Genomic DNA, 27,990 nt, shown 5'->3' on the forward strand with positions numbered 1-27,990 from the left:
ATTTATGGAAAAATACGTTTTTAATACAATTATCACAAATTGTAACAATAGGCAAAACTTCAGTAGAAAAAGTCATAAGAAGTGTCAACAACTGCGGCGTAAAGTGCTGATCTGGTGAATTTATAGAATGGAAGCTCAATGGAGATAGACAGAAAATGTCCTTTTAATCCGGCATCATCGGTGCGTAGTAGGTTCTGGATTATCAGACAGTCGCGGGTACCCAAAAAATAACACAAAATCTACAGAATTTTTTTACATGGATTTTGAAGATGCTTCAAAATTTTCATGAAAATCTATTTCAGATATCTTTGAATATTCTATTGCTTTCAATGGGAAATTCCTGAGGCTCTTCACGCAGCGAGTTGTTACTTTACAAGGCTTGGAAAACTTTGCGTCTTAAAAAAGGAGTGGTAGGTCAAGTCTTTGATGCAGATTCCCAGGTTACATGTGGTTTTTGAAGAGTTTCTCCATGATTATTGATGCATTTTTAATTATAAGCAGTAAGGCGCTTTTGTTGGTAGGTTCCTGCTTGTAAAAACTCTTTTGTGGCAATTCTTCAGGCAGATTCTTGGTGGAATCCACCTGAAAAAGAGGTTGTGTGCATATAGCCTTGGGGGGCGGTCACACTAAATCTCTTCTCTGCTGTTAAAAACGACTGTTTTCCATGCGAAATACACTTAAAGTGAAGCTGTCATCAGGATTTTTCTAAGTAAACTACAGGCATTGTCAGTTTGGCGCTGTTATACTGATTAAAATGATACCTTGGGTGAAGATATCCATCTTATGGTTATTGTTTAATCTGTGTTAGAAGTTATCAGTTAATGAGATTCTGGGCTTGTGGGCGGGGCTGTGGGGCATGTGGGCGGGGCTTTATTTGGTGCTCTGGCCTCATCGTCCTTATTCTGGCTTAAATGACAGGTCACTGTACCTTCAGTGATCTGCCTCCTATTTTAAATACTGCCTTTGTGCAGTTAATATCGTGATCTTTAAAAAAAAAAAGTAACTGCAGCAAAATGTCGGCGCATGCGCAGTAGCATCTATCGCTTGCAAGTTTCATTTTGATTATACTATTTTGTAGATACAGTACATTCAGTGGACGTTTGCTTGTCTTTACAGTATTCACAGTGGCTTCATATCTTATTCTGTGGAGTGATGTCCTTGGTTGTATGGGTCCAGTACCTTGGTATCCTATGTGTTGACCATACTTGGTGACCATAATTGCTGGTTGGACTTGAGTCTAGTACATGCATGATACCTATATTTCTCATGGTGGATCTCATGGAATATGCGGATGTTGGTTGGTGAAGAAGGCGTGGTGGACCTGATACTGTCTAGGAGTCATAAATTGTCATAAGTCTAGTAGGCCGTTCCATAGACAGAGCTAGCCAACCTACTCCTTTGAGTCTCAGGCTCCAGCTTTTGGGATAGAACATTCAAGATTTGTTCAAACTTCTTATACCTCTCAGTCTGGTCAGCCATTGAGCCTTTATTTCCCCAAAACAGCCTCAAGGAAAATTCAGTCTTGAAGGCTTCTCTTAATTCTGGTTGAGGTATGAACCCTGGAAGAAAATAAGACCGCCTTAATATATCTTATATCATGCCACTTAACTCCTGCCCCTCATTTACTTATTTTCCCATGTATATAAGTTTTTCATACAATTGATTTTTTTTTTTAAGGAAACAAGCTACCCAAACTGTCTGACTACAGTGGGGGAAAAACTATTTAGTCAGCCACCAATTGTGCAAGTTCTCCCACTTAAAAAGATGAGAGAGGCCTGTAATTGACATCAAAGGTAGACCACAAGTATGAGAGTCAAAATGAGAAAACAATTCCAGAAAATCACCTTGTCTGATTTGGCAAGATCTATTTTGCAAATTATGGTAGAAAATAAGTATTTGGACACCTAAAAACATGCAAGATTTCTGGCTCTCACAGACCTGTAACTTCTTTAAGAGGCTCCTCTGTCCTCCACTCACTAGATGTAGTAATGGTACCTGTTTGAACTTGTTATCAGTAGAAAAGACAACTGTCCACAACCTCAAACAGTCACACTCCAAACTTCACTATGGTGAAGACCAAAGAGCTGTTGAATGACACCAGAAACAAAACTGTAGCCCTGCACCAGGCTGGGAAGACTGAATCTGCAATAGGCAAGCACCTTGGTGTGATGAAATCAACTGTGGGAGCAATGATAAGAAAATGGAAGACATACAAGACCACTGATAATCTCCCTCAATCTGGGGCTCCACGCAAGATCTCACCCCGTGGGGTCAAAATGATCACAATGAAGGTGAGGAAAAATCCCAGAACCACACGGAGGAACCTAGTGAAGGACCTGCATAGAGCTGGGACCACAGTAACAAAGGCTACCATCAGTAACACACTACGCCGCCAGGGACTCAGATCCTGCAGTTCCAGACGTGTCCCCCTGCATAAGTCAGTACATGTCCAGGCCCATCTGACGTTTGCTAGAGAGCATTTAGATTATCCAGAAGAGTATTGGGAGAATGTCATATTGTCTGATGAAACCAAAGTAGAACTGTTAGGTAGAAACAAAACTTGCCGTGTTTGAAGGAGACAGAATGCTGAGTTGCATCCAAAGAACACCATACCTACTGTGAAGCATGGGGGTGGCAACATCATGCTTTGGGGCTGTTTCTCTGCAAGGGGACCAGGATGACTGATCCGTGTACATGAAAGAATGAATTGGGCCATGTATCATGAGATTTTGAGTGCAAACCTCCTTCCATCAGCAAGGGCATTGAAGATGAAACGTGGATGGGTCTTTCAGCATGATAATGACCCAAGCACACCGCCAGGGCAACAAAGGAGTAGCTTCGTAAGATGCCTATGAAGGTCTTGGAGTGGCCTAGCCAGTCTCCGATCTCAGCCCCATAGCGTGTTGCCCAGCGACAGGCCCAAAAACATCACTGCTCTAGAGGAGATCTGCATGGAGGAATGGGCCAACACCACCAACAGTGTGTGCCAACCTTGTGAAGACTTACAGATAACATTTGACCTCTCTTATTGCCAACAACGGATATATAACAAAATATTGAGATTAACTTTTTTAATGACCAAATACTTATTTTCCACCATAATTTTCAAAATAAATGTTGCCAAATCAGACAAGGTGATTTTCTGGATTTGTTTTCTCATTTTGATTCACAGTTGTGGTCTACCTATGATGTCAATTACAGGCCTCTCTCATCTTTTAAAGTGGGAGAACTTGCACAATTGGTGGCTGACTAAATACTTTTTTTCCCCACTGTATATCCTTTCAGTGGTCCAACTGGGTAGGTGGTGTCTGGAAGTATCCCAGTTATTTCTCTAATCTTACATCCACCATTAGTCTTGCCTTTTTGAGACCTCTCTAATGGCCTCAGCACCTATTATTGCCTCCTACCTTTGAGTTTGCGCTCAGCGTTGCTTTGGTAGAGCTCGGCATTGGCAGCGTATGATCGTGCAGCTTGCAGTATGCGGAGCAGACGTCCACAGCTATCGTCCACTGCACCTCCCCAATCATCCTCTCCTTCCAGAGCCTTAAGTACCGGCAAAATGTGTGGAACTACAACATTGTTGGATGATGGCTCTGTGAGGCCTGGTGGGCATGAGGCAAAGTATGAAAAAAATATGTTATAACTCAACACTGCTCAATAAAACTAGTTATAGGAACACAGGTTAGTAGTATCAGGCGGATTACTCGAGTGTGTGTAGTAAACCCAGCTGATAAAAATTACACTTATTTTCTATATAGAGAACAGCATTATAATAGTTATATTCTTGTACTTAGGAGAAAGTATTATAGTAGTTATATTCTTGTACATAGGAGCAGTATTATAGTAGATATTCTTGTACATAGGGGGCAGTATTATAGTAGTTATATTCTTGTACATAGGAGCAATATTATAGTAGATATTCTTGTACATAGGGGGGCAGTATTATAGTAATTATATTCTTGTACATAGGGGGCAGTATTATAGTAGTTATATTCTTGTACATAGGAGCAGTATTATAGTAGATATTCTTGTACATAGGGGGCAGTATTATAGTAATTATATTCTTGTACATAGGGGGCAGTATTATAGTAGTTATATTCTTGTACATAGCGGTAGTATTATAGTAGTTATATTCTTGTACATAGGAGCAATATTATAGTAGATATTCTTGTACATAGGGGGCAGTATTATAGTAGTTATATTCTTGTACATAGGGGGCAGTATTATAGTAGTTATATTCTTGTACATAGCAGTATTATAGTAGATATTCTTGTACATAGGGGGCAGTATTATAGTAATTATATTCTTGTACATACGGGGCAGTATTATAGTAGTTATATTCTTGTACATAGGGGGCAGTATTATAGTAGTTATATTGCTGTACCTAGGGGGCAGTATTATAGTAATTATATTCTTGTACATAGGGCAGTATTATAGACGTTATATTCTTGTACATATGGGCAGTATTACAGTAGTTATGTTCTTGTAAATAGGGGAAGTATTACAGTAGTTATATTCTTGTACATAGGAGGCAGTATTATAGTAGTTATATTCTTGTACATAGGAGCAGTGTTATAGTAGTTATATTCTTGTACATAGGAGGCAGTATTATAGTAGTTATATTCTTGTACATGGGGTAGTATTATACTAGTTATGTTCTTGTACATAGGGGCACTATTATAATAATTATATTCTTGTACATGGGGCAGTATTATAGTAGTTATATTCTTGTACATGGGGTAGTATTATACTAGTTATGTTCTTGTACATAGGGGAAGTATTACAGTAGTTATATTCTTGTACATAGGGGGCAGTATTATAGAAGTTATATTCCTGTACATAGGGGCAGTATTATAGTAGTTATATTCTTGTACGTAGGGGGCAGTATTATAGTAGCTATATTCTTGTACATAGGAGGCAGTATTATAGTAGTTATATTCTTGTACATAGGGGGCAGTATTATAGTAGTTATATTCTTGTACATAGGGGGCAGTATTATAGCAGTTACATTCTTGTACATAGGGGCAGTATTAGAGTAGTTATATTCTTGTACATAGAAACAGTATTATAGTAGTTATATTTTTGTACATAGGGGGCAATATTATAGTAGTTATAGTCTTGTACATAGGGGGCAGTATTATAGTAGTTACATTCTTGTACATAGGGGGCAGTATAGTAGTAGTTATATTCTTGTACATGGGGGCAGTATTATATTAGTTATATTCTTGTACATAAGGGCAGTATTATAGTAGTTATATTCTTGTACATAGGGGGCAGTATTATAGTAGTTATATACTTGTACATAGGAGGCAGTATTATAGTAGTTATATTCTTGTACATAAGGGCAGTATTATAGTAGTTATATTCTTGTACATAGGAGGCAGTATTATAGTAGTTATATTCTTGTACATAAGGGCAGTATTATAGTAGTTATATTCTTGTACATAGGGGGCAGTATTATAGTAGTTATATTTTTGTACATAGGAGCAGTATTATAGTAGATATTCTTGTACATAGGGGGCAGTATTATAGTAGTTATATTGCTGTACCTGGGGGCAGTATTATAGTAATTATATTCTTGTACATAGGGCAGTATTATAGACGTTATATTCTTGTACATATGGGCAGTATTACAGTAGTTATATTCTTGTACATAGGAGGCAGTATTATAGTAGTTACATTCTTGTACATGGGGCAGTATTATAGTAGTTATATTCTTGTACATGGGGTAGTATTATACTAGTTATGTTCTTGTACATAGGGGAAGTATTACAGTAGTTATATTCTTGTACATAGGGGGCAGTATTATAGAAGTTATATTCCTGTACATAGGGGCAGTATTATAGTAGTTATATTCTTGTACATAGGAGGCAGTATTATAGTAGTTATATTCTTGTACATAAGGGCAGTATTATAGTAGTTATATTCTTGTACATAGGAGCAGTATTATAGTAGATATTCTTGTACATAGGGGGCAGTATTATAGTAGTTATATTTTTGTACATAGGAGCAGTATTATAGTAGATATTCTTGTACATAGGGGGCAGTATTATAGTAATTATATTCTTGTACATAGGGGGCAGTATTATTGTAGTTATATTGCTGTACCTAGGGGGCAGTATTATAGTAATTATATTCTTGTACATAGGGCAGTATTATAGACGTTATATTCTTGTACATATGGGCAGTATTACAGTAGTTATATTCTTGTACATAGGAGGCAGTATTATAGTAGTTATATTCTTGTACATAGGAGCAGTGTTATAGTAGTTATATTCTTGTACATAGGAGGCAGTATTATAGAAGTTATATTCCTGTACATAGGGGCAGTATTATAGTAGTTATATTCTTGTACATAGGGGGCAGTATTATAGTAGTTACATTCTTGTACATGGGGCAGTATTATAGTAGTTATATTCTTGTACATGGGGTAGTATTATACTAGTTATGTTCTTGTACATGGGGCAGTATTATAGTAGTTATATTCTTGTACATAGGGGGCAGTATTATAGAAGTTATATTCCTGTACATAGGGGCAGTATTATAGTAGTTATATTCTTGTACATAGGGGGCAGTATTATAGTAGTTATATTTTTGTACATAGGAGCAGTATTATAGTAGATATTCTTGTACATAGGGGGCAGTATTATAGTAGTTATATTTTTGTACATAGGAGCAGTATTATAGTAGATATTCTTGTACATAGGGGGCAGTATTATAGTAATTATATTCTTGTACATAGGGGGCAGTATTATAGTAGTTATATTCTTGTACATAGGGGGCAGTATTATAGTAGTTATATTGCTGTACCTAGGGGGCAGTATTATAGTAATTATATTCTTGTACATAGGGCAGTATTATAGACGTTATATTCATGTACATGGGAGGGCAGTATTATAGTAGTTATATTCTTGTACATAGGGGCAGTATTACAGTAGTTATATTCTTGTACATAGGAGGCAGTATTATAGTAGTTATATTCTTGTACATAGGAGCAGTGTTATAGTAGTTATATTCTTGTACATAGGAGGCAGTATTATAGAAGTTATATTCCTGTACATAGGGGCAGTATTATAGTAGTTATAGTCTTGTACATAGGGGGCAGTATTATAGTAGTTATAGTCTTGTACATAGGGGGCAGTATTATAGTAGTTACATTCTTGTACATGGGGCAGTATTATAGTAGTTATATTCTTGTACATGGGGTAGTATTATACTAGTTATGTTCTTGTACATAGGGGAAGTATTACAGTAGTTATATTCTTGTACATAGGGGGCAGTATTATAGAAGTTATATTCCTGTACATAGGGGCAGTATTATAGTAGTTATATTCTTGTACATAGGGGCAGTATTATAGTAGTTATATTCTTGTACATAGGGGGCAGTATTATAGTAGTTCTATTCTTATAGTAGTCATTTTAATTTTATTAAAAACAATATAATTGTGTTTTACTCACATTCATCCAAGTCTCTAAGGGCTGGTTTGAGGTGCTTATGGAAGGTGATGGCACTGTCTGTGTGCGTTTGACGTAGCATCTGCCATGTTTGTTCTAGACGAGAAACCTGAACATAACAATTTTGCTTTAGCAAAAGATCTGAACAGGAGAATAATTTGGTACTGCACATTACATATGACACAAGTCGCCATTATTCATATGCTGTAGTATTTAGAACTTTATCAATACATAACACAAATCAAAAGTGGCGTAGCTATGGAGGGTTCTTTGTCAGCATTACCTTTAATGTAGCTTTTTAAAATAACTGACAACCAGCAAAAATTTGTGTGAAATTTATCAAAATTCCTGACAAGACATGATAAATTTGGTGTTAGTCTAAATTAGAAATGTTAGTCTCTTTACCATACGTCACGTCCTGTTCATGTGTAGTAAGAGTTTGCTCCAAAAATGTTGCAAATCTTTAAAAAAAAATGCATCACATTTGAAGATCCTGCCTAGGTGAGCTAGTTATGTTTCCCTTTACCTTCTTCTGCATCACCGCGGGCTCTCTTACCTGTGGCACCATCAAGGCCTTCATGACAGCGGAAAAAGCAAAGAGATCCCCTGCAAAGTCCTTCAGCTCAGATGCCAAGCAAATGATCCGGTGTAACGTGTGCGCTCGTTCTGCGACAGCTCCAGTGCAGCCCAGTATGTCCACAGCTATACCCAGCGAGAGCAAGTGATGTCTGGACAGGGGAACAATAGTTCATTTTATATGTACATGAATGAGAGAGAGAAGGAATCTTCATAAGGAGGTAACTACTTTTGTTAAAAAATTAATTTTCCGCTCATGGAGTTACTGGGTACATACATTACATTGCTTATTCTGAGTTACATCCTGTATTATACTCCAGAGCTGCACTCACTATTCTGCTGGTGGAGTCACTATGTACATACATTACATTACTTATCCTGTACTGATCCTCAGTTACATCCTGTATTATACTCCAGAGCTGCACTCACTATTCTGCTGGGGGAGTCACTGTGTACATACATTACATTACTTATCCTGTACTGATCCTGAGTTACATCCAGTATTATACTCCAGAGCTGCACTCACTATTCTGCTGATGGAGTCACTTTGTACATACATTACATTACTTATCCTGTACTGATCCTGAGTTACATCCTGTATTATACTCCAGAGCTGCACTCACTATTCTGCTGGTGCAGTCACTGTATACATACATTACATTACTTATCCTGTACTGATCCTGAGTTACATCCTGTATTATACTCCAGAGCTGCACTCACTATTCTGCTGGTGCAGTCACTGTATACATACATTACATTACTTATCCTGTACTGATCCTGAGTTACATCCTGTATTATACTCCAGAGCTGCACTCGCTATTCTGCTGGTGCAGTCACTGTATACATACATTACATTACTTATCCTGTACTGATCCTGAGTTACAGCCTGTATTATACCCCAGAGCTGCACTCACTATTCTGCTGGTGGAGTCACTGTGTACATACATTACATTACTTATCCTGTACTGATCCTGAGTTACATCCTGTATTATACTCCAGAGCTGCACTCGCTATTCTGCTGGTGCAGTCACTGTATACATACATAACATTATTTATCCTGTACTGATCCTGAGTTACATATTTTGTACTATAATCCTGAACTGCACTCAGTTCAGAACTGTAACTTACGATCTACGCAGGATATGTAATATAACCCATGTACAGAGTGACTGCACCAGCAGAATAGTGAGTGCAGCTCTGGAGTATAATACAGGATGTAACTCAGGATCAGTACAGGATAAGTAATGTAATGTATGTATACAGTGACTCCACCAGCAGAATAGTGAGTGCAGCTCTGGAGTATAATACAGGATGTAACTCAGGATCAGTACAGGATACGTAATGTAATATATGTACACAGTGACTCCACCAGCAGAATAGTGAGTGCAGCTCTGGGGTATAATATAGGATGTAACTCAGGATCAGTACAGGATCAGTAATGTAATGTATGTACACAGTGACTCCACCAGAAGAACAGTGAGTGCAGCTCTGGAGTATAATACAATATAACTCTGGATCAATAATACAATGTATGTACACAGTGACTACCTTACCAGCATAATTAGTGCAGCTCAGCAATGTCACACTAATGCATACTAATGGAATAAATATTAATAGGCAGTGAGTGTGCTAGAGAATCACCTGCGTTCCAAACCTCTTATGGAAACATCTTCTTTAGTTCCCTTCTGGGTGTTATGTCACCCAGGTAACACTGAGAACAGTTTTACAAGACGTCTTGGCAGACAAAATCCACATTCTGCTCCAGATAAGTTATTTGTGACACTGTGCAGAGCTGCCAAGTATCACCAAAGACATAGGGGCAGATTCATTGAGACTGGCATAGAGCACACTCGCCCTATTCCAGCCCTGAAGGCGCCAAATGCTTATAGAGGTGCATGCCACTTAAAGTGTAAGGCGCCTCTTCTGAATGTTGCATTCCTCCATGCACCACACTAGAAATGCTATTCCAGTCAGGGACTGGAGTAGTGTTAATATTAGTGATGAGTGAATATATTCGTTACTCAAGATTTCTCGAGCACGCTCAGGTGTCCTCCGAGTATTTTTTAGTGCTCGTAGATTTAGTTTTTCTAGCGGCAGCTGAATGATTTACATCTGTTAGAAAGCAAAAGTACATGTGGGGGTTGCCTGGTTGCTAGGGAATCCCCACATGTACTTATGCTGGCTAACAGATGTAAATCATTCAGCTGCGGCAATAAAAACTAAATCTCCGAGCACTAAAAAATACTCGGGAGGACCCCTGAGCATGCTCAAGAAATCTCGAGTATCGAGTATATTCGCTCATCACTAGTTAATATACAAAACAAAGCCACTTCTCATGAATCTGAAGAGAAGAGCAGGAATGGCCATGCCTAATCCCAGCCGGTTCCTCCCTGGCTCTGCTCATTTTGGTGGAACTGACCCAAATAGGAGAGAAAATGGCAAAAATCGCAGTTTTTTGTATACCTCTGTTGTGCACAAAAATTGCAACTTTTCAAAACGTTTCCGCCACTTTTGTGGATCAAAAGCTTTGATGAATCAGCCTCAGTGTTCCTCATCTATAAACTATTGATTGTCACTTCCTTAAGAATTTGCAGATTTTCTCCTAAAACAGAATCACACTTGACCAGGGGTACCGTCTGGTATTAAAACTGCTCTCCACTGACTGATGCTGAGCTGCAATACCACACACAATCTATGGACAAGTGAAGTGGGGCATTTTTTTCTAGAAGAAATCTGCCATGTTTTTTAATCCTGCGCAACCTGTATTTAATGAGGAACCATCATTTTCATTTTTATTTAAAAAATCAATGGTACACATGAAAATTAGCAACTTTTTAATATATCTTATCAGGGAAATCAACTTCTTTCTCCAACAGGACAGATAATTTATTTTCAAAATTCTCAATTCACAGATAAAATCTGTCTTCAGTGAAGACAGACATTCCCATTACTGAGATAGGAAATGGCAGCTGCAACTGATAAGATTCTATGTAGACAGGAGAAGAGGAGAAGGGAGGAGTTAGAGGCAAAGCTCCCTCCTCCTCTCCTGTCTACATAGAATCTTATCAGTAGAATATTCCAACTTCTATGTAGACAGGAGAGGAGGAGAAAGAAGGCATTAGAGGCAAAGCTCCCTCCTCCTCCTCTCCAGTCTACATAGAAGATGGCAGATGCTACTGATAAGATTCTATGTAGACAGGAGAGGAGGAGAAAGGAGGAGTTAGAGGCAAAGCTCCCTCCTCCTCTCCTGTCTACATAGAAGATGGCAGATGCTACTGATAAGATTCTATGTAGACAGGAGAGGAGGAGAAACGAGGAGTTAGAGGCAAAGCTCCCTCCTCCTCCTCTCCTGTCTACATAGAAGATGGCAGATGCTACTGATAAGATTCTATGTAGACAGGAGAGGAGGATAAAAGAGTTAGAGGCAAAGCTCCCTCCTCTCCTGTCTACATAGAAGATGGCAAATGCTACTGATAAGATTCTATGTAGACAGGAGAGGAGGAGTTAGAGGCAAAGCTCCCTCCTCCTCCTCTCCTGTCTACATAGAATCTTATTAGTGGCATCTTCCAACTTGTATGTAGACAGGAGAGGAGAAGGGAGCTTTGCCTATAACTCCTCCTTTCTCCTCTCCTGTCTACATAGAATCTTATCAGTAGCATCTGCCATCTTCTATGTAGACAGGAGAGGAGGAGGAGGAGGGAGCTACATCTACATAGGAGATGGCTTTTGCTTCTGATAAGATTCTATCTCAGTAATGGAAATGTCTGTCCTTACCGAATACAGATTTTATCCGTGAATTGAGAATTTTGAAAATAAATGATCAGTGGCGGGGAAGAAAGAAGCAGATTTCACTGATAAGATATATTAAAAAGTTGCTTATTTTCATGCGTACTATTGGATTATTAAATTAAATTAAATTAAAACGACGCTTACTCTTTTAGTAAGGGTAAAAATAAGGCAAGGAATAAGGTCATGGTCTTGTAAGATACTGACCTCTCCAGAAGATCCTTTCTTAGCTGTTGCCCATAGGGCAGTAATATTAGCTCCAAACCTGACTGAACACCCATAATCTTCTGTCGTTCTTTGGTAACTCCCCAGATATGAATCTCCTGCAAAAAAGTAAAATCATGTTCCACCTTTTAAACGTCCTGTATGTTATTATGTAAGGGGTTATCCAAGAATTTTTGTATTTTTCTGTCAAACTCCCGTAGCCTAATAACCCCAGTAAAGTAAATGAACCATGATTTCAGATACTCATTGGCTAGATTCCTACTCTTCTTTATAGCTCCATCTTCTCCATAACTGCGTCTCTCTGCTCGGTGTAAAGTGGGCGGTCCTTCAGTGTTGCCCATGTGACCAGTGTAAACTACATTTCCCACAAGCACCTGCTCCTTCTCCAGGTTCCCTGGCTCTTGTGCAGAACCCACATCAGCTACGCCCCTTACAGGAGGGGACAGTGCTATGGCAATACTTATTAATTAGTTTTTTTTATTAATATATACACCTATTAATATACTCCATGGGAGACTAGAAGCTGCACTACTTCGATCGCCTCTGCTACACACAGGCGATGATCGCCTGTGTGTAGCAGAAATGCTCACTTGTTATGAGAGCTGACCACCAGGCGGTGCTCATAGCAACCTGGTTATGACAACCATAGAGGTCTGTTGGAGACCTCTGGTTGTCATGTCGACACATCGGTGACCCACGATCATGTGACGGGGTCACCGATGAGCGGGATAAAGGATGCGCTGCCGGTAAGTGAGAGTTAAATGCCGCTGTCAGAGATTGACAGCGGCATTTATCTAGTTAACAGCCGCGGGTGGATTGTGATTCCACCTGCTGCTGTTGCGGGCACATGTCAGTGGTAAAGATCTGCTGACATGTGCCTGAAAATGTGCGGGCTCAGTGCCGGAGCCCACAACAAACGGGGAGTCTGACATGGGTGTACTATTACGCCCAACGTTAGAAAGGGGTTAATACTCCACTCAAGCTGTACTTGTCCAATTGGCTCTGCTACATATACAGTACAGTATTCTTCAATGTAGCCACCTTTTGCTTTGATGACTGCTTTGCACACTCTTGGCATTCTCTTGATGAGCTTCAAGAGGTAGTCACCGGGAATGGTCTTCCAACAATCTTGAAGGAGTTCCCAGAGATGCTTAGCTCTTGTTGGCCCTTTTGCCTTCACTCTGTGGTCTAGCTCACCCCAAACCATCTCGATTGGGTTCAGGTCTGGTGACTGGGGAGGCCAGGTCATCTGGCGTAGCACTCCATCACTCTCCTTCTTGGTCAAATAGCCCTTACACAGCCTGGAGGTGTGTTTGGGGTCATTGTCCTGTTGAAAAATAAATGATGGTCCAACTAAACGCAAACCGGAAGGAATAGCATGCCGCTGCAAGATGCTGTGGTAGCCAAGCTGGTTCACTATGCATTCAATTTTGAATAAATCCCCAAGTGTGTCACCAGCAAAGCACTAATGTCCATTCCTTGTGTTCTTTAGCCCAAACAAGTCTCTTCTGCTTGTTGCCTGTCCTTAGCAGTGGTTTCCTAGCAGCTATTTTACCACGGAGGCCTGCTGCACAAAGTCTCCTCTTAGCAGTTGTTGTAGAGATGTGTCTGCTGCTAGAACTCGGTGTGGCATTGACCTGGTCTCTAATCTGAGCTGCTGTTAACCTGCGATTTCTGAGGCTGGTGACTCGGATAAACTTATCCTCAGAAGCAGAGGTGACTCTTGGTCTTCCTTTCCTGGGGCGGTCCTCATGTGAGCCAGTTTCTTTGTAGCGCTTGATGGTTTTTGCCACTGCACTTGTGGACATTTTCAAAGTTTTCCCAATTTTTCAGACTGACTGACCTTCATTTCTTAAAGTAATGATGGCCACTCGTTTTTCTTTACTTAGCTGCTTTTTTCTTGCCATAATACAAATTCTATCAGTCTATTCAGTAGGACTATCAGCAGTGTATCCACCAGACTTCTGCACAACACAACTGATGGTCCCAACCCTATTTATATGGCAATAAATCCCACTTATTAAACCTGACAGGGCACACCTGTGAAGTGAAAACCATTCTCGGTGACTACCTCTTGAAGCTCATCAAGAGAATGCCAAGAGTGTGCAAAGCAGTCATCAAAGCAAAAGGTGGCTACTTTGAAGAACCTAGAATATAAGACATAATTTCAGTTGTTTCACACTTTTTTGTTAAGTCTATAATTCCACATGTGTTAATTCATAGTTTTGATGCCTTCAGTGTGAATGTACAATTTTCATAGTCATGAAAATACAGAAAAATCTTTAAATGAGGTGTGTCCAAACTTTTGGTCTGTACTGTAGGAGATGAACCGATCACCTGTATATAGCAGAAATGTACACTTGCTATGAGTGCCAACCACCGGTCGGCTCTTATAGCAATTTGGCTATGACAACCATAAAGGTCGCTGGAGACCTGGTTGTCATGCCAACCTATCAATGACACGCTACACGTGGCAGGGTCATCGATGGGCGGGATTTCCGGCAGAGGCATTTAACTAGTTAACAGCCACGGGTGGATCGCGATTCCACCAGTGGCTGTTGGAACACGTCAGCTGTATATGTCAGCTGTCATGTGCCCAGAAAGGAGCGGGCACAGTGCTGGATCCCGCACCAAACAGGGGGAGTCTGACATTGGTGTACTATTACACCTGATGTCGGAAGGGAGTTGTTTTACCTCACAGAAAGAATAAGCTGTGATCCCATGCTGTACTATATAATCTCGTTTGATTTTTCACAGCACAGTAAGAATGCTAGAAACATAGCAGGTATCTACTAAGCATGTGCTACCTGTCCTAAAAAAGCTACAGGACATATTCACAGGCAACCAAATAAGCAAAAGCCGCTGATTTTCAGGGGGCTATATCTGGACTAACGAGCACTTTTTGGAAATTTATACCATTTAATAAAGTTATTTTAGGATATTAGGCCACTGAGCTGTGATTTCATGTTGTGGGAATAACCCTTTAAAATGTTTTACAGGTTTCAAAGACCTGGGGCCTTCACCAATTACAAAGGCAGTCATGGGCCTCTGGAAAGTGTCTTCATATCTTTGTCATTGGGCATAGTTTTTTGTTCCATGATATGGCATAATTTTGAATACGCAAGAAGCCACCATCATGATGGCATCCCACCGGTTAGAATATAGTTATTGGCCAGCTAACAGCTGGCTCTACCTACCTGGCAGTCTTCTCGTAGGATATGAAGAGCACTCTCTTTGCAATCTCGTTGGCTGACAATCTCCTTGAGCTTGCGTAAGGCGTTCGGTTCCAAAGGTTTATTGTCTGGAGAAAGTAGAATGGACTGGAAGGTTCTTGGTTGAAATGAGGTTGTGGTCTGTATTTGTGGTCGCACAAATTCATCCCCTTCTTCTGGAATCTCTAATATAGGTTGATTCACCTTGGAATAAGACATTCTAAAATTGGATATTTTAAGATTTTCCGGGCTGAAATGTAATACTTTAGAACGATCTATAGATTCTGAAAGGAGTGTTGTTGATTTCTCAGTTTGAACCACTTTGGATTTGTCCAACTCGGAGTAGATTATTTTTGAATTGTCCACCTCTGAAGTAATGAGGTTGCAGAGACCAACCCGTCCAGGGGAAATCGCCTCTGGTGACTTTTCAGCATCCAGGAAACCAAAAGTAGTCTCAGTGGCACGGGCTCGATTTTTCCATTTCTCCTCTGCTTTTAAAGTGTCTACATATCTTTTGGTTATGGGAGCACGGGGCACCAATTCACAGTACGTATCTGATCCTTCAGGGGGGTCAGGAAGAAGCACAGAAGGGGCTCTTATGGGTTTAGGAGGAGCCTTGGAGTGTAGCTGGCTGTCAGATCCTCTCAAAGCACTGTTTCCGTCATAGTCTAAGGGAACAACTGGCTGGGTTTTGGCTCTTAGGACTGGGTCACTACCCGTGCGGAACATCGGGGAGAGGGGAATGGGTAAGGGTTCTTCTGGAGACCCTGAAGTTTCTGCAGAAATGGCTGAAATGAAAACATTTTTTGAGAGAAGAGTAGGGCAAAGAATAAGAAAAAATGTTCTTATAGCCAGTCAGAAGCATTAAGAGGACTGCTTTCTTCTAAAAACAGTTCTACAACTGTCCATGGGTTGTGTCTTGTATTGAACCTTAGCGCTATTTAAGTGATGGGTCAAAGCCACAATACCACACAGGAGCTGTGAACAAAATGTATGCTTTTTTCCTTAATATTTTCTAATCTACAACAACCCACTTAAGGGCAACTATTATACCAAGGCCACAATTGTTCATCTTGTCCCAAACCTTACCTGAGAGCAGGTTGCTGTCCGACTGGGCACTTTGTAAGGGTATTTCCTTAAGCACATCGAGGTTCCCAGGTTGGCTTCCAAATCTGTCTTTATTCCTGGTGAATAGAGATGCATAGAATATTTTGTAAGACTTTGGCCTGCATATCCCTCTCTCTTCTGAGTGGGTGGGTTCTTCATGGTGTTATGCTAAATCTGTGTTCAGAAGAACCAATCATATGGCTTTCCATTTCTCCTCCACCCCTTTCATAAAGAGAGTGAGAAACTGCAGCAGCATCCCCTTCCTCTCTCTCTTTGCTCATTGTCTCAAGACTTTTTTGGTGACTGAGGGGGTTTCTGAACATTTTCAGAGATCCTGCAGGCCAGGACAGGAAAACTACAGAATGTTGGAAGGCCATATTTCATCACATAAAGATATTTTTTACCTTAGCAAGCTGCTGTCGCCCAGATGAAGGCTCCTCCTGTTTTCTTTATTTGCCCTCTGGGACTCTTGCCTCCCCCTCAGCACACTGATCGGCAAGGTCCTGTTCAGGGGGTTCTTGATAACTGCTCTTGAAGATTCAGACACTGTCCTCTTATCGCCAACATAGGAGCGAACAAGAGCAGGAATGTTGTTGAATTGGTCTTGCTCCAGCTGGTAAAGAACCCGGGAGATACCCTGACGTGGACGCAGGGTGACGGCGATGATCTTAAAGTGGAGGACCTGCCTGGAGCTGACACAACTCAGTACATAGTCTCCAGGGGAGGATAGCGAGTCACGGATTAGGAAGTCTCCATCTGTCTGCAGAAGTCTCTCTGCCTCCTGTGGGCAAAAGGAACAATCTCAAATTGAAACCATCTACTAGGTTCTATCTACGACAGAGGTGTCAAACTGTATTCCTCGAGGGCCGCCAACAGGTCATGTTTTCAGGATTTCCTTAGCATTCCACAAGGTGCTGGAATCATTCTGTGCAGGTGATTAAATTATCACCTGTGCAATACAAGGAAATCCTGAAAACATGACCTGTTGGCGGCCCTCGAGGAATGCAGTTTGACACCTCTGATCTACGAGGATATGGGACCTTTACCCCAGCTTCAAAGTTAATTATGCTCCACTCACATCCAAATATGCATTCACAATTTTCCTGTGAAAATGTCTGCATTGATGCCAATTTATTTTCTTAACCTAAACCACATTTCGAGGGTTTCAGCTTCCAAAAGAATAATTTATACAACCAATGGATGAATTTAACGTCAGGTTATAAGCTATTATTTACATAACATGAATAAGTGACATAACTTCTGTTAGGGAGTGTATGGGGTTTGAACTTTCCAGATGTTTTTGGCTGATTTATCAGTTGAAACTTTAAAAAAAAACTAAACAAAACATTTTTTGCCTAAATATACTTCAGTTCCCCCCTTCTGGAGTGTTTTATGTATCTGGATTTTTTTTTTTTTTTGCGAATATTAACAAACTACTATAACTAAAAAGTAATGAAAAAAGTTCAAGACATAATTAAAGAGTATATTTAATTTTTTTTTTACATTTTCCACAAAATTAATGAGCCGCGTGCAATTATTTGAATAGTTTGTAGAAAAAAAATGTCAGCAAATATCACAAGCCAAAAAATGATTTTTTTTGTTAAAAGGACTGTCAGTGGGGTTTTGTTATGTAATCTGACAGCACCATGATGGAAGGGCAGAGACCCTGATTTCAGTGATGTATCACTTAGTTTACTGGGTGCAGCAGTTGTGATTGAATCACAGTTTTGTCTGCTGCAGATCTAGCAGAGCTTGGAATATTATATCAATAATATATTGATCCCAGTGTATAACCCCGCCCACACCACTTATTGGCTGATTTTTGTTTACACTGTCTATTGACTGCTAATCAGTGCTGGGTGCATGGTTGGACTAAGAGGCACAAGACACCTAGTCCTGCAGTGATAATCTCCTGCTGATGAAACACTGATTGTATTGAAACATCAAATCACAGCCCAGTAGGTGACACATCGCTGTAATCAGGCTCTCAGCCCCTACATCATGCTGCTTTCAGATTACATAATAAACACCTGCTGACAAATTCCCTTTATGTTAACCTTACATGGTTTTGTCTGTTTTTTTTATTGTATTTAGTATTTTGGGAATGGTTTTCTTTATCTGAACTCATCATTTGCAATTTTTTTTCCAAGATGTTGGTTGCAACATCTTTGTGTAACTGCAATCCAGTAACCTAGCGGGGTACAAAATCTGTCTAGTTTTATTTTTGCGCTATGTTATTACGTGAGACATTTTAAAGCATCATGCTTCTTTTTGTTCTAAAAATATGCAAAGAATGTAAAAAAAAAAAGAGCATTTCTGAATTACACAAAATTCATCAACTTGTACATGCTGTTCTGAAGAGTTTGGCACAAAAAAACAGCAAGGTAAAAAAAAAGTCACAAAAGATGAATCGAGAACTATGTGCCCCCTTTGGGCTAATAACAATAATAAAGTTCCCAATTAATAGAGCCATGTACCACTATACAGCACCTTAATACCACCATACCACAACTTAATGCTACCTACCTACGATGCCTAAACTGTGCCATACAGTGCCAAAAATGAAAGATCCTACGTAATACTGCCTTGTAGTGCTAAATGATACAGATGACAAATAATGTCCATATCAGATCTACAACCAAAGTTATACCATATAGCTATTGTATGATGACGCCATGTACTCACCTGTCTGGAGAGAGGTCCGTGGTACCACGCATGACTCCGCAGGTCTTCACTGCTGAGCTTCAGCTCCTCCTCTAGCTCTTTCTTAAAAGCTTCTGCTGAAGACAGCATCTTTCTTTCTAAGACAACATACCCTTAGTAAATGAAATGTTCCTTCTCTAATCTGAGCACAGCATGACTCAATAGATTTGGCTACTTACACATTTTTTTTTTTAAAAACCAAGCCTTGTTTTTGTGCAGCCCATCCCTTTGGCTTTTTATAAGATTGGAATTGTTTCCCTAGAGTTGAGTTAGTTAGAGGGTCACATACGGACAAAAGTAGCCAATTAGCGTCCAATACTCAGTTCTATAATATAATTGTGGAGGTCGAGTTTTACGGATCTGGAGCTCCAAATACCTTGTATAGCCATGGTATTATCATGGAATTTTAACTGCCACCACAAGAGGGAGCTAAAGAGTTTCATGTTCTATTATTGATCTCAAGAAACTGTATGCAGTAAGCTCCCTCTAGTGGTGACTGCGGGCAGTGATAATTTTATAAGTATGACTGTCCAGAATATTTGGACCTTTGTGTTAGAATAATATCTGCTCTCCTAACTTCAGACTTCTACTTTTTCCCTTATAAATCCTTGTTACCTCTATCTACCTCTAGCAGTAGGAATGTGGAAATTCCAGTTTTCTAATCTAATCTGTACAGATCTGCAGGACTGAGGTTTAACTAATCCCTGTCATATTTTACATACTTGAAGGGGTTTTCTTAGAACATGAACACTCATGATGTATCCTAAAACTTACAATTGGTGGGGATCTGATTGCTAGAGCCCCCACCAATCTGCACAATGAGGGGTCCTGTTCATTGCTTTTACATTGTCTCGGTGCCTGATACTGCAGCTCCTGCTACCATCATTTTTCTGATTAGAACAGGTCATGAAGGTCGGACCCTTTTGTACATTAGAAGGCTGAAAACCCAATCTTGACCTACTTCTTGTCACAGCTGAGGGTTTGTTACACTGCAACAGTCAAGACCAGTTACAATTGTATCAGTCTGGGGTCCAGGCTATACAAAAGATTGGCTAAGCAGGGTAGAATTCTAGCAAACGCTCAGATGTGAGACACAGACCTGTCACCAGATGAAGTGGGCAGTTTTTGCTACCCTGATTGTTTTTTTTCTTCTTTTTTTTCAATCCACCATACAGTTGAATATGATATGGCCTTTTAATTTAGTTCTACCTTTTATGGTCTTCAAGGGGGCGTGGCTCACAGGATCCTCTGGGGCGTGTCTTTAGGCTTCTCTGCATAATTACCGTATCAGCCACACCCCCTTAGAAAAGACCATAAAGTTAGCACTAAATTTAAAAGGCCACATGTCTTGAACCGTATGGCGGACTTAAAGAAAGACAAGGACAGAATACTCATAGGAACAGATAAAATAAACTGGACTGTTTTGATCTGGTGACAGGTCTCATATTTTTAGCCACAGAATGTAAACCGGAAAGTCCCCGTTCACTGACTGCAAGAACAGATCTTCACAATGGTGAGGAATTGAAAAGCAAAGTATATTAGAGAGTTGCAGAATTGACAAATTGTGTATAGATACTTAAGACTGGCCTGGCCTCTAGGATCCCAGCACACAACCCTCACGCACCACGTGCTTCTCTTACCTCAGCCCCTGTTCGCGGAATATTTCTTGTAGTTTCAGCTTTGAAGGGTTCTGTGACTACATTGTGAGCCTCGGTCCCCCGACCCTTGGTGGTAACATTGGGTGTCACGGTGCAGGCTGTTGGCGCTGGGTGCAGCTCCTACTGGTTTTAAACACATTCCATTGTCAGTCTCTTAATCATTAACCGTCAGAGATGAGGAGAGGAAATCACACCCCACTGACATCACAGGTGCAAGAGGCAAGTCCGGGCACACAGCAAGGAATCTCGGGAGGAAAGGACATTCCTGCAGAAAGCACATGTCATAACACCGCAGTGCTCTCCCTGCAACCCCCAGTGCTCTCCTGGCACCCCCCAATACTGTCCCCAGTGCTCTCCCTGCGCCCTCCAATGCTGTCCCCAGTGCTCTCCCTGCAACCCCCAGTGCTCTCCTGGCACCCCCCAATACTGTCCCCAGTGCTCTCCCTGCAACCCCCAATACTGTTCCCAGTGCTCTCCCTGCACCCTCCAATACTGCCCCCAGTGCTCTCCTGGCACCCCCCAATACTGTCCCCAGTGCTCTCCCTGCACCCCCCAATACTGCCCCCAGTGCTCTCCCTGCACCCCCCAATACTGCCCCCAGTGCTCTCCCTGCAACCCCCAATACTGTTCCCAGTGCTCTCCCTGCACCCTCCAATACTGTCCTCGGTGCTCTCCCTGCACCCTCCAATACTGCCCCCAGTGGCCTCCCTGCGCCCCCCAATACTGCCCCCAGTGCTCTCCCTGCACCCTCCAATACTGTCCCCAGTGCTCTCCCTGCACCCTACAATACTGTCACCTGTGTCCTCCCTGCACCCCCCAATACTGTCCCCAGTGGTCTCCCTGCACCCCCCAATACTGCCCCCAGTGCTCTCACTGCACCCTCCAATACTGACCCCAGTGCTCTCCCTGCACCCTCCAATACTGTCCTCAGTGCTCTCCCTGCACCCTCCAATACTGACCCCAGTGCTCTCTCTGCACCCTCCAATACTGTCCTCAGTGCTCTCCCTGCACCCTCCAATGCTGTCCCCAGTGCTCTCCCTGCACCCTCCAATACTGCCCCCAGTGGCCTCCCTGCGCCCCCCAATACTGCCCCCAGTGCTCTCCCTGCACCCTACAATACTGTCCCCAGTGCTCTCCCTGCACCCTACAATACTGTCACCTGTGTCCTCCCTGCACCCCCCAATACTGTCCCCAGTGGTCTCCCTGCACCCCCCAATACTGCCCCCAGTGCTCTCACTGCACCCTCCAATACTGACCCCAGTGCTCTCCCTGCACCCTCCAATACTGTCCCCAGTGCTCTCCCTGCACCCTCCAATACTGTCCCCAGTGCTCTCCCTGCACCCTCCAATACTGACCCCAGTGCTCTCCCTGCACCCTCCAATAATGTCCTCAGTGCTCTCCCTGCACCCTCCAATGCTGTCCCCAGTGCTCTTCCTGCACCCTCCAATACTGTCTCAATGCTCTCCCTGCACCCCCCAATACTGTCTCCAATGCTCTCCCTGCACCCTCAATACTGTCCCCAGTGATCTCCCTGCACCCTCCAATACTGTCCCCAGTGCTCTTTCTGCACTCCCTAATACTGTCTCCAATGCTCTCCCTGCACCCTCCAATACTGTCCCCAGTGCTCTCCCTGCACCCTCCAATACTGTCCCCAGTGCTCTCCCTGCACCCTCCAATACTGTCCCCAGTGCTCTCTCTGCAACCCCAATACTGTTCCCAGTGCTCTCCCTGCACCCTCCAATACTGTCCTCAGTGCTCTCCCTGCACCCTCCAATACTGCCCCCAGTGGTCTTCCTGCACCCCCCAATACTGCCCCCAGTGCTCTCCCTGCACCCTCCAATACTGACCCCAGTGCTCTCCCTGCTTTCCCCAATACTGTCCCCAGTGCTCTCCCTGCACCCTACAATACTGTCACCTGTGTCCTCCCTGCACCCCCCAATACTGTCCCCAGTGCTCTCCCTGCACTCCCCAACACTGTCCCTAGTGCTCTCCTTGCACCCTCCAATGCTGTCCCCAGTGCTCTCCCTGCACCCTCCAATGCTGTCCCAAGTGCTCTCCCTGCACCCTCCAATGCTGTCTTCAATGCTCTCCCTGCACCCTCCAATACTGTCTTCAATGCTCTCCCTGCACCCTCCAATACTGTCTCCAATGCTCTCCCTGCAACCCCCAATACTGTCCTCAGTGCTCTCCCTGAACCCTCCAATACTGTCCCCAGTGCTCTCCCTGCAACCCCCAATACTGTCCTCAGTGCTCTCCCTGCACCCTCCAATACTGCCCCCAGTGCTCTCCTGGCACCTCCAATACTGTTCCCAGTGCTCTCCCTGCAAACCCCAATACTGTCCTCAGTGCTCTCCCTGCACCCTCCAATACTGCCCCCAGTGCTCTCCCTGCACCCCCAATACTGTTCCCAGTGCTCTCCCTGCACTCTCCAATACTGTCCTCGGTGCTCTCCCTGCACCCCCAATACTGTTCCCAGTGCTCTCCCTGCACCCTCCAATACTGTCCTCAGTGCTCTCCCTGCACCCTCCAATGCTGTCCCCAGTGCTCTTCCTGCACCCTCCAATACTGTCTCAATGCTCTCCCTGCATCCTCCAATACTGTCTCCAATGCTCTCCCTGCACCCTCAATACTGTCCCCAGTGATCTCCCTGCACCCTCCAATACTGTCCCCAGTGCTCTTTCTGCAATCCCTAATACTGTCTCCAATGCTCTCCCTGCACCCCCCAATACTGTCCCCAGTGCTCTCTCTGCAACCCCCAATACTGTTCCCAGTGCTCTCCCTGCACCCTCCAATACTGTCCTCGGTGCTCTCCCTGCACCCTCCAATACTGCCCCCAGTGGTCTTCCTGCACCCCCCAATACTGCCCCCAGTGCTCTCCCTGCACCCTCCAATACTGACCCCAGTGCTCTCCCTGCACTCTCCAATACTGTCCTCAGTGCTCTCCCTGCTTTCCCCAATACTGTCCCCAGTGCTCTCCCTGCACCCTACAATACTGTCACCTGTGTCCTCCCTGCACCCCCCAATACTGTCCCCAGTGCTCTCCCTGCACTCCCCAACACTGTCCCTAGTGCTCTCCTTGCACCCTCCAATACTGTCCCCAGTGCTCTCCTGGCACCCTCCAATGCTGTCCCCAGTGCTCTCCCTGCACCCTCCAATGCTGTCCCCAGTGCTCTCCCTGCACCCTCCAATGCTGTCCCCAGTGCTCTCCCTGCACCCTCAAATGCTGTCCCCAGTGCTCTTCCTGCACCCTCAAATACTGTCTTCAATGCTCTCCCTGCACCCTCCAATACTGTCTCCAATGCTCTCCTTGCACCCCCCAATACTGTCTCCAATGCTCTCCCTGCAACCCCCAATACTGTCCTCAGTGCTCTCCCTGAACCCTCCAATACTGTCCCCAGTGCTCTCCCTGCAACCCCCAATACTGTCCTCAGTGCTCTCCCTGCACCCTCCAATACTGCCCCCAGTGCTCTCCCTGCACCCCCAATACTGTTCCCAGTGCTCTCCCTGCACCCTCCAATACTGTCCTCGGTGCTCTCCCTGCACCCTCCAATACTGCCCCAGTTGTCGCCCTGTGCCCCCCAATACTGCCCCCAGTGCTCTCCCTGCACCCTCCAATACTGTCCTCGGTGCTCTCCCTGCTTTCCCCAATACTGTTCCCAGTGCTCTCCCTGCACCCTACAATACTGTCACCTGTGTCCTCCCTGCACCCCCCAATACTGTCCCCAGTGCTCTCCCTGCACTCCCCAACACTGTCCCCAGTGCTCTCCCTGCACCTTCCAATGATGTCCCCAGTACTCTTCCTGTACCCTCCAATACCGTCCCCAGTGCTCTCCTTGCACCCTTCAATGCTGTCCCCAGTGCTCTCCCTGCACCCTCCAATACTGCCCCCAGTGCTCTCCTGGCACCCCCCCAATACTGTTCCCAGTGCTCTCCCTGCAACCCCCAATACTGTCCTGAGTGCTCTCCCTGCACCCTCCAATACTGCCCCCAGTGGTCTCCCTGCGCCCCCCCAATAATGCCCCCAGTGCTCTCCCTGCACCCTCCAATACTGACCCCAGTGCTCTTCCTGCACCCTCCAATACTGTCCTCGGTGCTCTCCCTGCTTTTCCCAATACTGTCCCCAGTGCTCTCCCTGCACCCTACAATACTGTCACGTGTCCTCCCTGCACCCTACAATACTGTCACCTGTGTCCTCCCTGCACTCCCCAACACTGTCCCCAGTGCTCTCCCTGCACCCTCCAATGATGTCCCCAGTGCTCTTCCTGCACCCTCCAATACTGTCCACAGTGCTCTCCCTGCACCCTCCAATGCTGTCCCCAGTGCTCTCCCTGCACCCTCCAATGCTGTCCCCAGTGCTCTCCCTGCACCCTCCAACGCTGTCCCCAGTGCTCTTCCTGCACCCTCTAATACTGTCTCCAATGCTCTCCCTGCACCCCCCCCAATACTGCCTCCAGTGCTCTTCCTGCACCCCCCACTGCTGTGACTATTGCTCTCCCTGCACCCTCCAATGCTGTCCCCAGTGCTCTTCCTGCTCCCTCCAATACTGTCCCTGATACTTTCTCTGTACCCCCCACTGCTGTCACCATTGCTCTCTCTGCATCCCCCCAGTGCCTAGTGTCCTCCCTTCCACTGTCACCCCTACATTTATTACACTTACTGCTCTATTAATAATAGCTTTCCCGGATGATGTAAAAGGAACACCTCCGCTCGGGGCCACATTATCACATTGTGTACATCAGTCACATGTCTGATGTCCCTGCTGTTCAAGAACATTCCAAAATGTCTACTTTCCCTACATAAAATGTTATAGATTCTTATTGATTTCAATAACAGGTAGATACACTGTATCACACTATCATGTGTTACAGTTAAACTGTCTGCCGAGCTGCTGTATCTGAGCCCATCATCTGAGATACTATCTTCTGAGCTGATGTATCTCAGCCTATCGTGTGTGATACTGTGCTGTGGAGCTGCAGTGTCTAAAGCCTATCATGCATGATTCTGTTTGCTTAGCTGTGTATCTTGGCCCAAGTGTCATATTGTCTGCTGTATCTAAGAATATCATGCGTGATGCAGTCTGATGAGCTGCTGTATCTAATCCCACAAAGTATGATACTGTGTAATAAGTTGTGCATCTAAGCCTGTTATATCTGGTATTGTGCTGCATCTAAGCCTATCAAGTGCCATACTTTCTGCTAATTTGTGTACCTAAGCTTATCATGTGTGATATTGTTTATTGAGCTGCTGTATGTAAGTTTATCAGGTGTGATACTCTCCGCTGGGCTGTGTATCTTAAGGTACCGTCACACTAAACGATATCGCTAGCGATCCGTGACGTTGCAGCGTCCTGGCTAGCGATATCGTTTAGTTTGACACGCAGCAGCGATCAGGATCCTGCTGTGATGTCGCTGGTCGCTGAATAAAGTCCAGAACTTTATTTGGTCGTCCGATCGCCGTGTATCGTTGTGTTTGACACCAAAAGCAACGATACCAGCGATGTTTTACACTGGTAACCAGGGTAAACATCGGGTTACCAAGCGCAGGGCCGCGCTTAGTAACCCGATGTTTACCCTGGTTACCAGCGTAAAAGTAAAAAAAACAAACAGTACATACTCACCCAGCGTCATACCTCCCCCAGCGTCTGCTTCCTGACACTGACTGAGCGCCGGCCCTAAAGTGAAAGTGAAAGCCGCTCTGCTGTTAGGGCCGGAGCTCAGTCAGTGTCAGGAAGCAGACGCTGGGGGACGCTGGGTGAGTATGTACTGTTTGTTTTTTTTACTTTTACGCTGGTAACCAGGGTAAACATCGGGTTACTAAGCGCGGCCCTGCGCTTAGCAACCCGATGTTTACCCTGGTTACCCGGGGACCTCGGCATCGTTAGTCGCTGGAGAGCGGTCTGTGTGACAGCTCTCCAGCGATCAAACAGCGACGCTGCAGCGATCGGCATCGTTGTCGCTATCGCTGCAGCGTCGCTTAATGTGACGGTACCTTAAGGGTACCGTCACACAGTGCCATTTTCATCGCTACGACGGCACGATTCGTGACGTTGCAGCGTCGTATAAGTATCGCTCCAGCGTCGTAGACTGCGGTCACACGTTGCAATACACGGCGCTGGAGCGATAATTTCATGACGTATTTGCGATGTAGAAGCCGTTGGTTACTGTGCGCACATCGTATACAACATGTGTCATACGATGCAATCATGCCGCCACAGCGGGACACTAGACGACGAAAGAAAGTTTCAAACGATCTGCTACGACGTACGATTCTCAGCGGGGATCCGGATCGCAGTAGCGTGTCAGACACTACGATATCGTAGCGATATCGCTGGAACGTCACGAATCGTGCCGTCGTAGCGATGAAAATGGCACTGTGTGACGGTACCCTAAGTCCCTGGTGTGATAAGCTTCCTTGTACCCCTCTGCCCCTTCCTCTCTGCAGCACATACTGAGAGCTGAAATCCTCTGTGCTGGAGGCTGTGGAATAATTCTCTAGCCTCAGGCAGCAGCACAGAGGAATTCAGCAGTTTCCTCTTAAAGCTACAGTGCGCTGTGCAATGAGGTGACAGTGAGAGAGTTGCAGTCCTGTAAGTGTCTGTGCACACCATGCCATCAGATGGTGCAGTTGGGTGAAAATGATAAAACATGGCATTTTTGCTAGCAGCTACAGATCTAAGAGGTGGCTCAGCCTCAGCCTTCCATGATGATGATATATATTATATATATATATATATATATATATATATATATACGATTAAACATCAGCTGCAAACATGCATCGAGTTCTGCTGTCTTATCAGTTGTAGAACCACAAGAGCCATAATGCATCGCCATATATATGTTCTTATAAAGCGTGAAGTCGCAGCCTGCCAAACCAAGATAAATCGGGAATCTAGAAGGTTTAGAAGTAAAAATACCAGCTTGCCCTTTCCACATTAGGAAGTGATAACCTGCCGGACTGCTCAGTACTACAAGTCTCAGCAATTACAGCAAGCAAACAGGGCACAATGGGACTTGTAGTTCTACATCAGCCAGTAGCAGTTACATATAATGTATCCTAGATCAATGCCATGTACTCTGCTTCATATTCTGGATCCCACCTCCCCAAAAAAGTCTTGTTCTCCCCGTTGCCTACCTTATGGCCTCCTGTGTAGACGATGGGCGAGCAGAGCCCAGTGCCTGGCAGTCCAGTACTGTGTGCTGACAACAATCCCTCCCTTTCCTGGACGCCTTCCTGACTTTCTCATCAGGAATGCAGGAGGCCAGACC

The 27,990-nt window shown here is 43.8% G+C and overlaps 1 protein-coding gene across 1 annotated transcript; it reads right to left on the minus strand.

Moving 5' to 3' along the window:
• Position 1: 1 nt before the first annotated feature.
• On the minus strand, positions 2–27,990 carry LOC143765920 (breast cancer anti-estrogen resistance protein 3 homolog). The gene is made up of 11 exons (XM_077253120.1): positions 27,857–27,990; positions 20,705–20,845; positions 19,047–19,162; positions 16,766–17,142; positions 16,344–16,438; positions 15,240–16,042; positions 12,025–12,140; positions 8,012–8,183; positions 7,459–7,564; positions 3,408–3,602; positions 2–1,559 (listed from the first exon to the last, which is right to left on the minus strand). Exons 3-11 carry the CDS (start codon positions 19,152–19,154, stop codon positions 1,357–1,359), a joined length of 2,175 nt encoding a protein of 724 aa, XP_077109235.1. The 5' UTR covers positions 19,155–19,162; positions 20,705–20,845; positions 27,857–27,990; the 3' UTR covers positions 2–1,356.

Source organism: Ranitomeya variabilis, chromosome 4 (genome assembly GCF_051348905.1).
Source record: "Ranitomeya variabilis isolate aRanVar5 chromosome 4, aRanVar5.hap1, whole genome shotgun sequence".
Lineage (NCBI taxonomy): Eukaryota > Metazoa > Chordata > Amphibia > Anura > Dendrobatidae > Ranitomeya > Ranitomeya variabilis.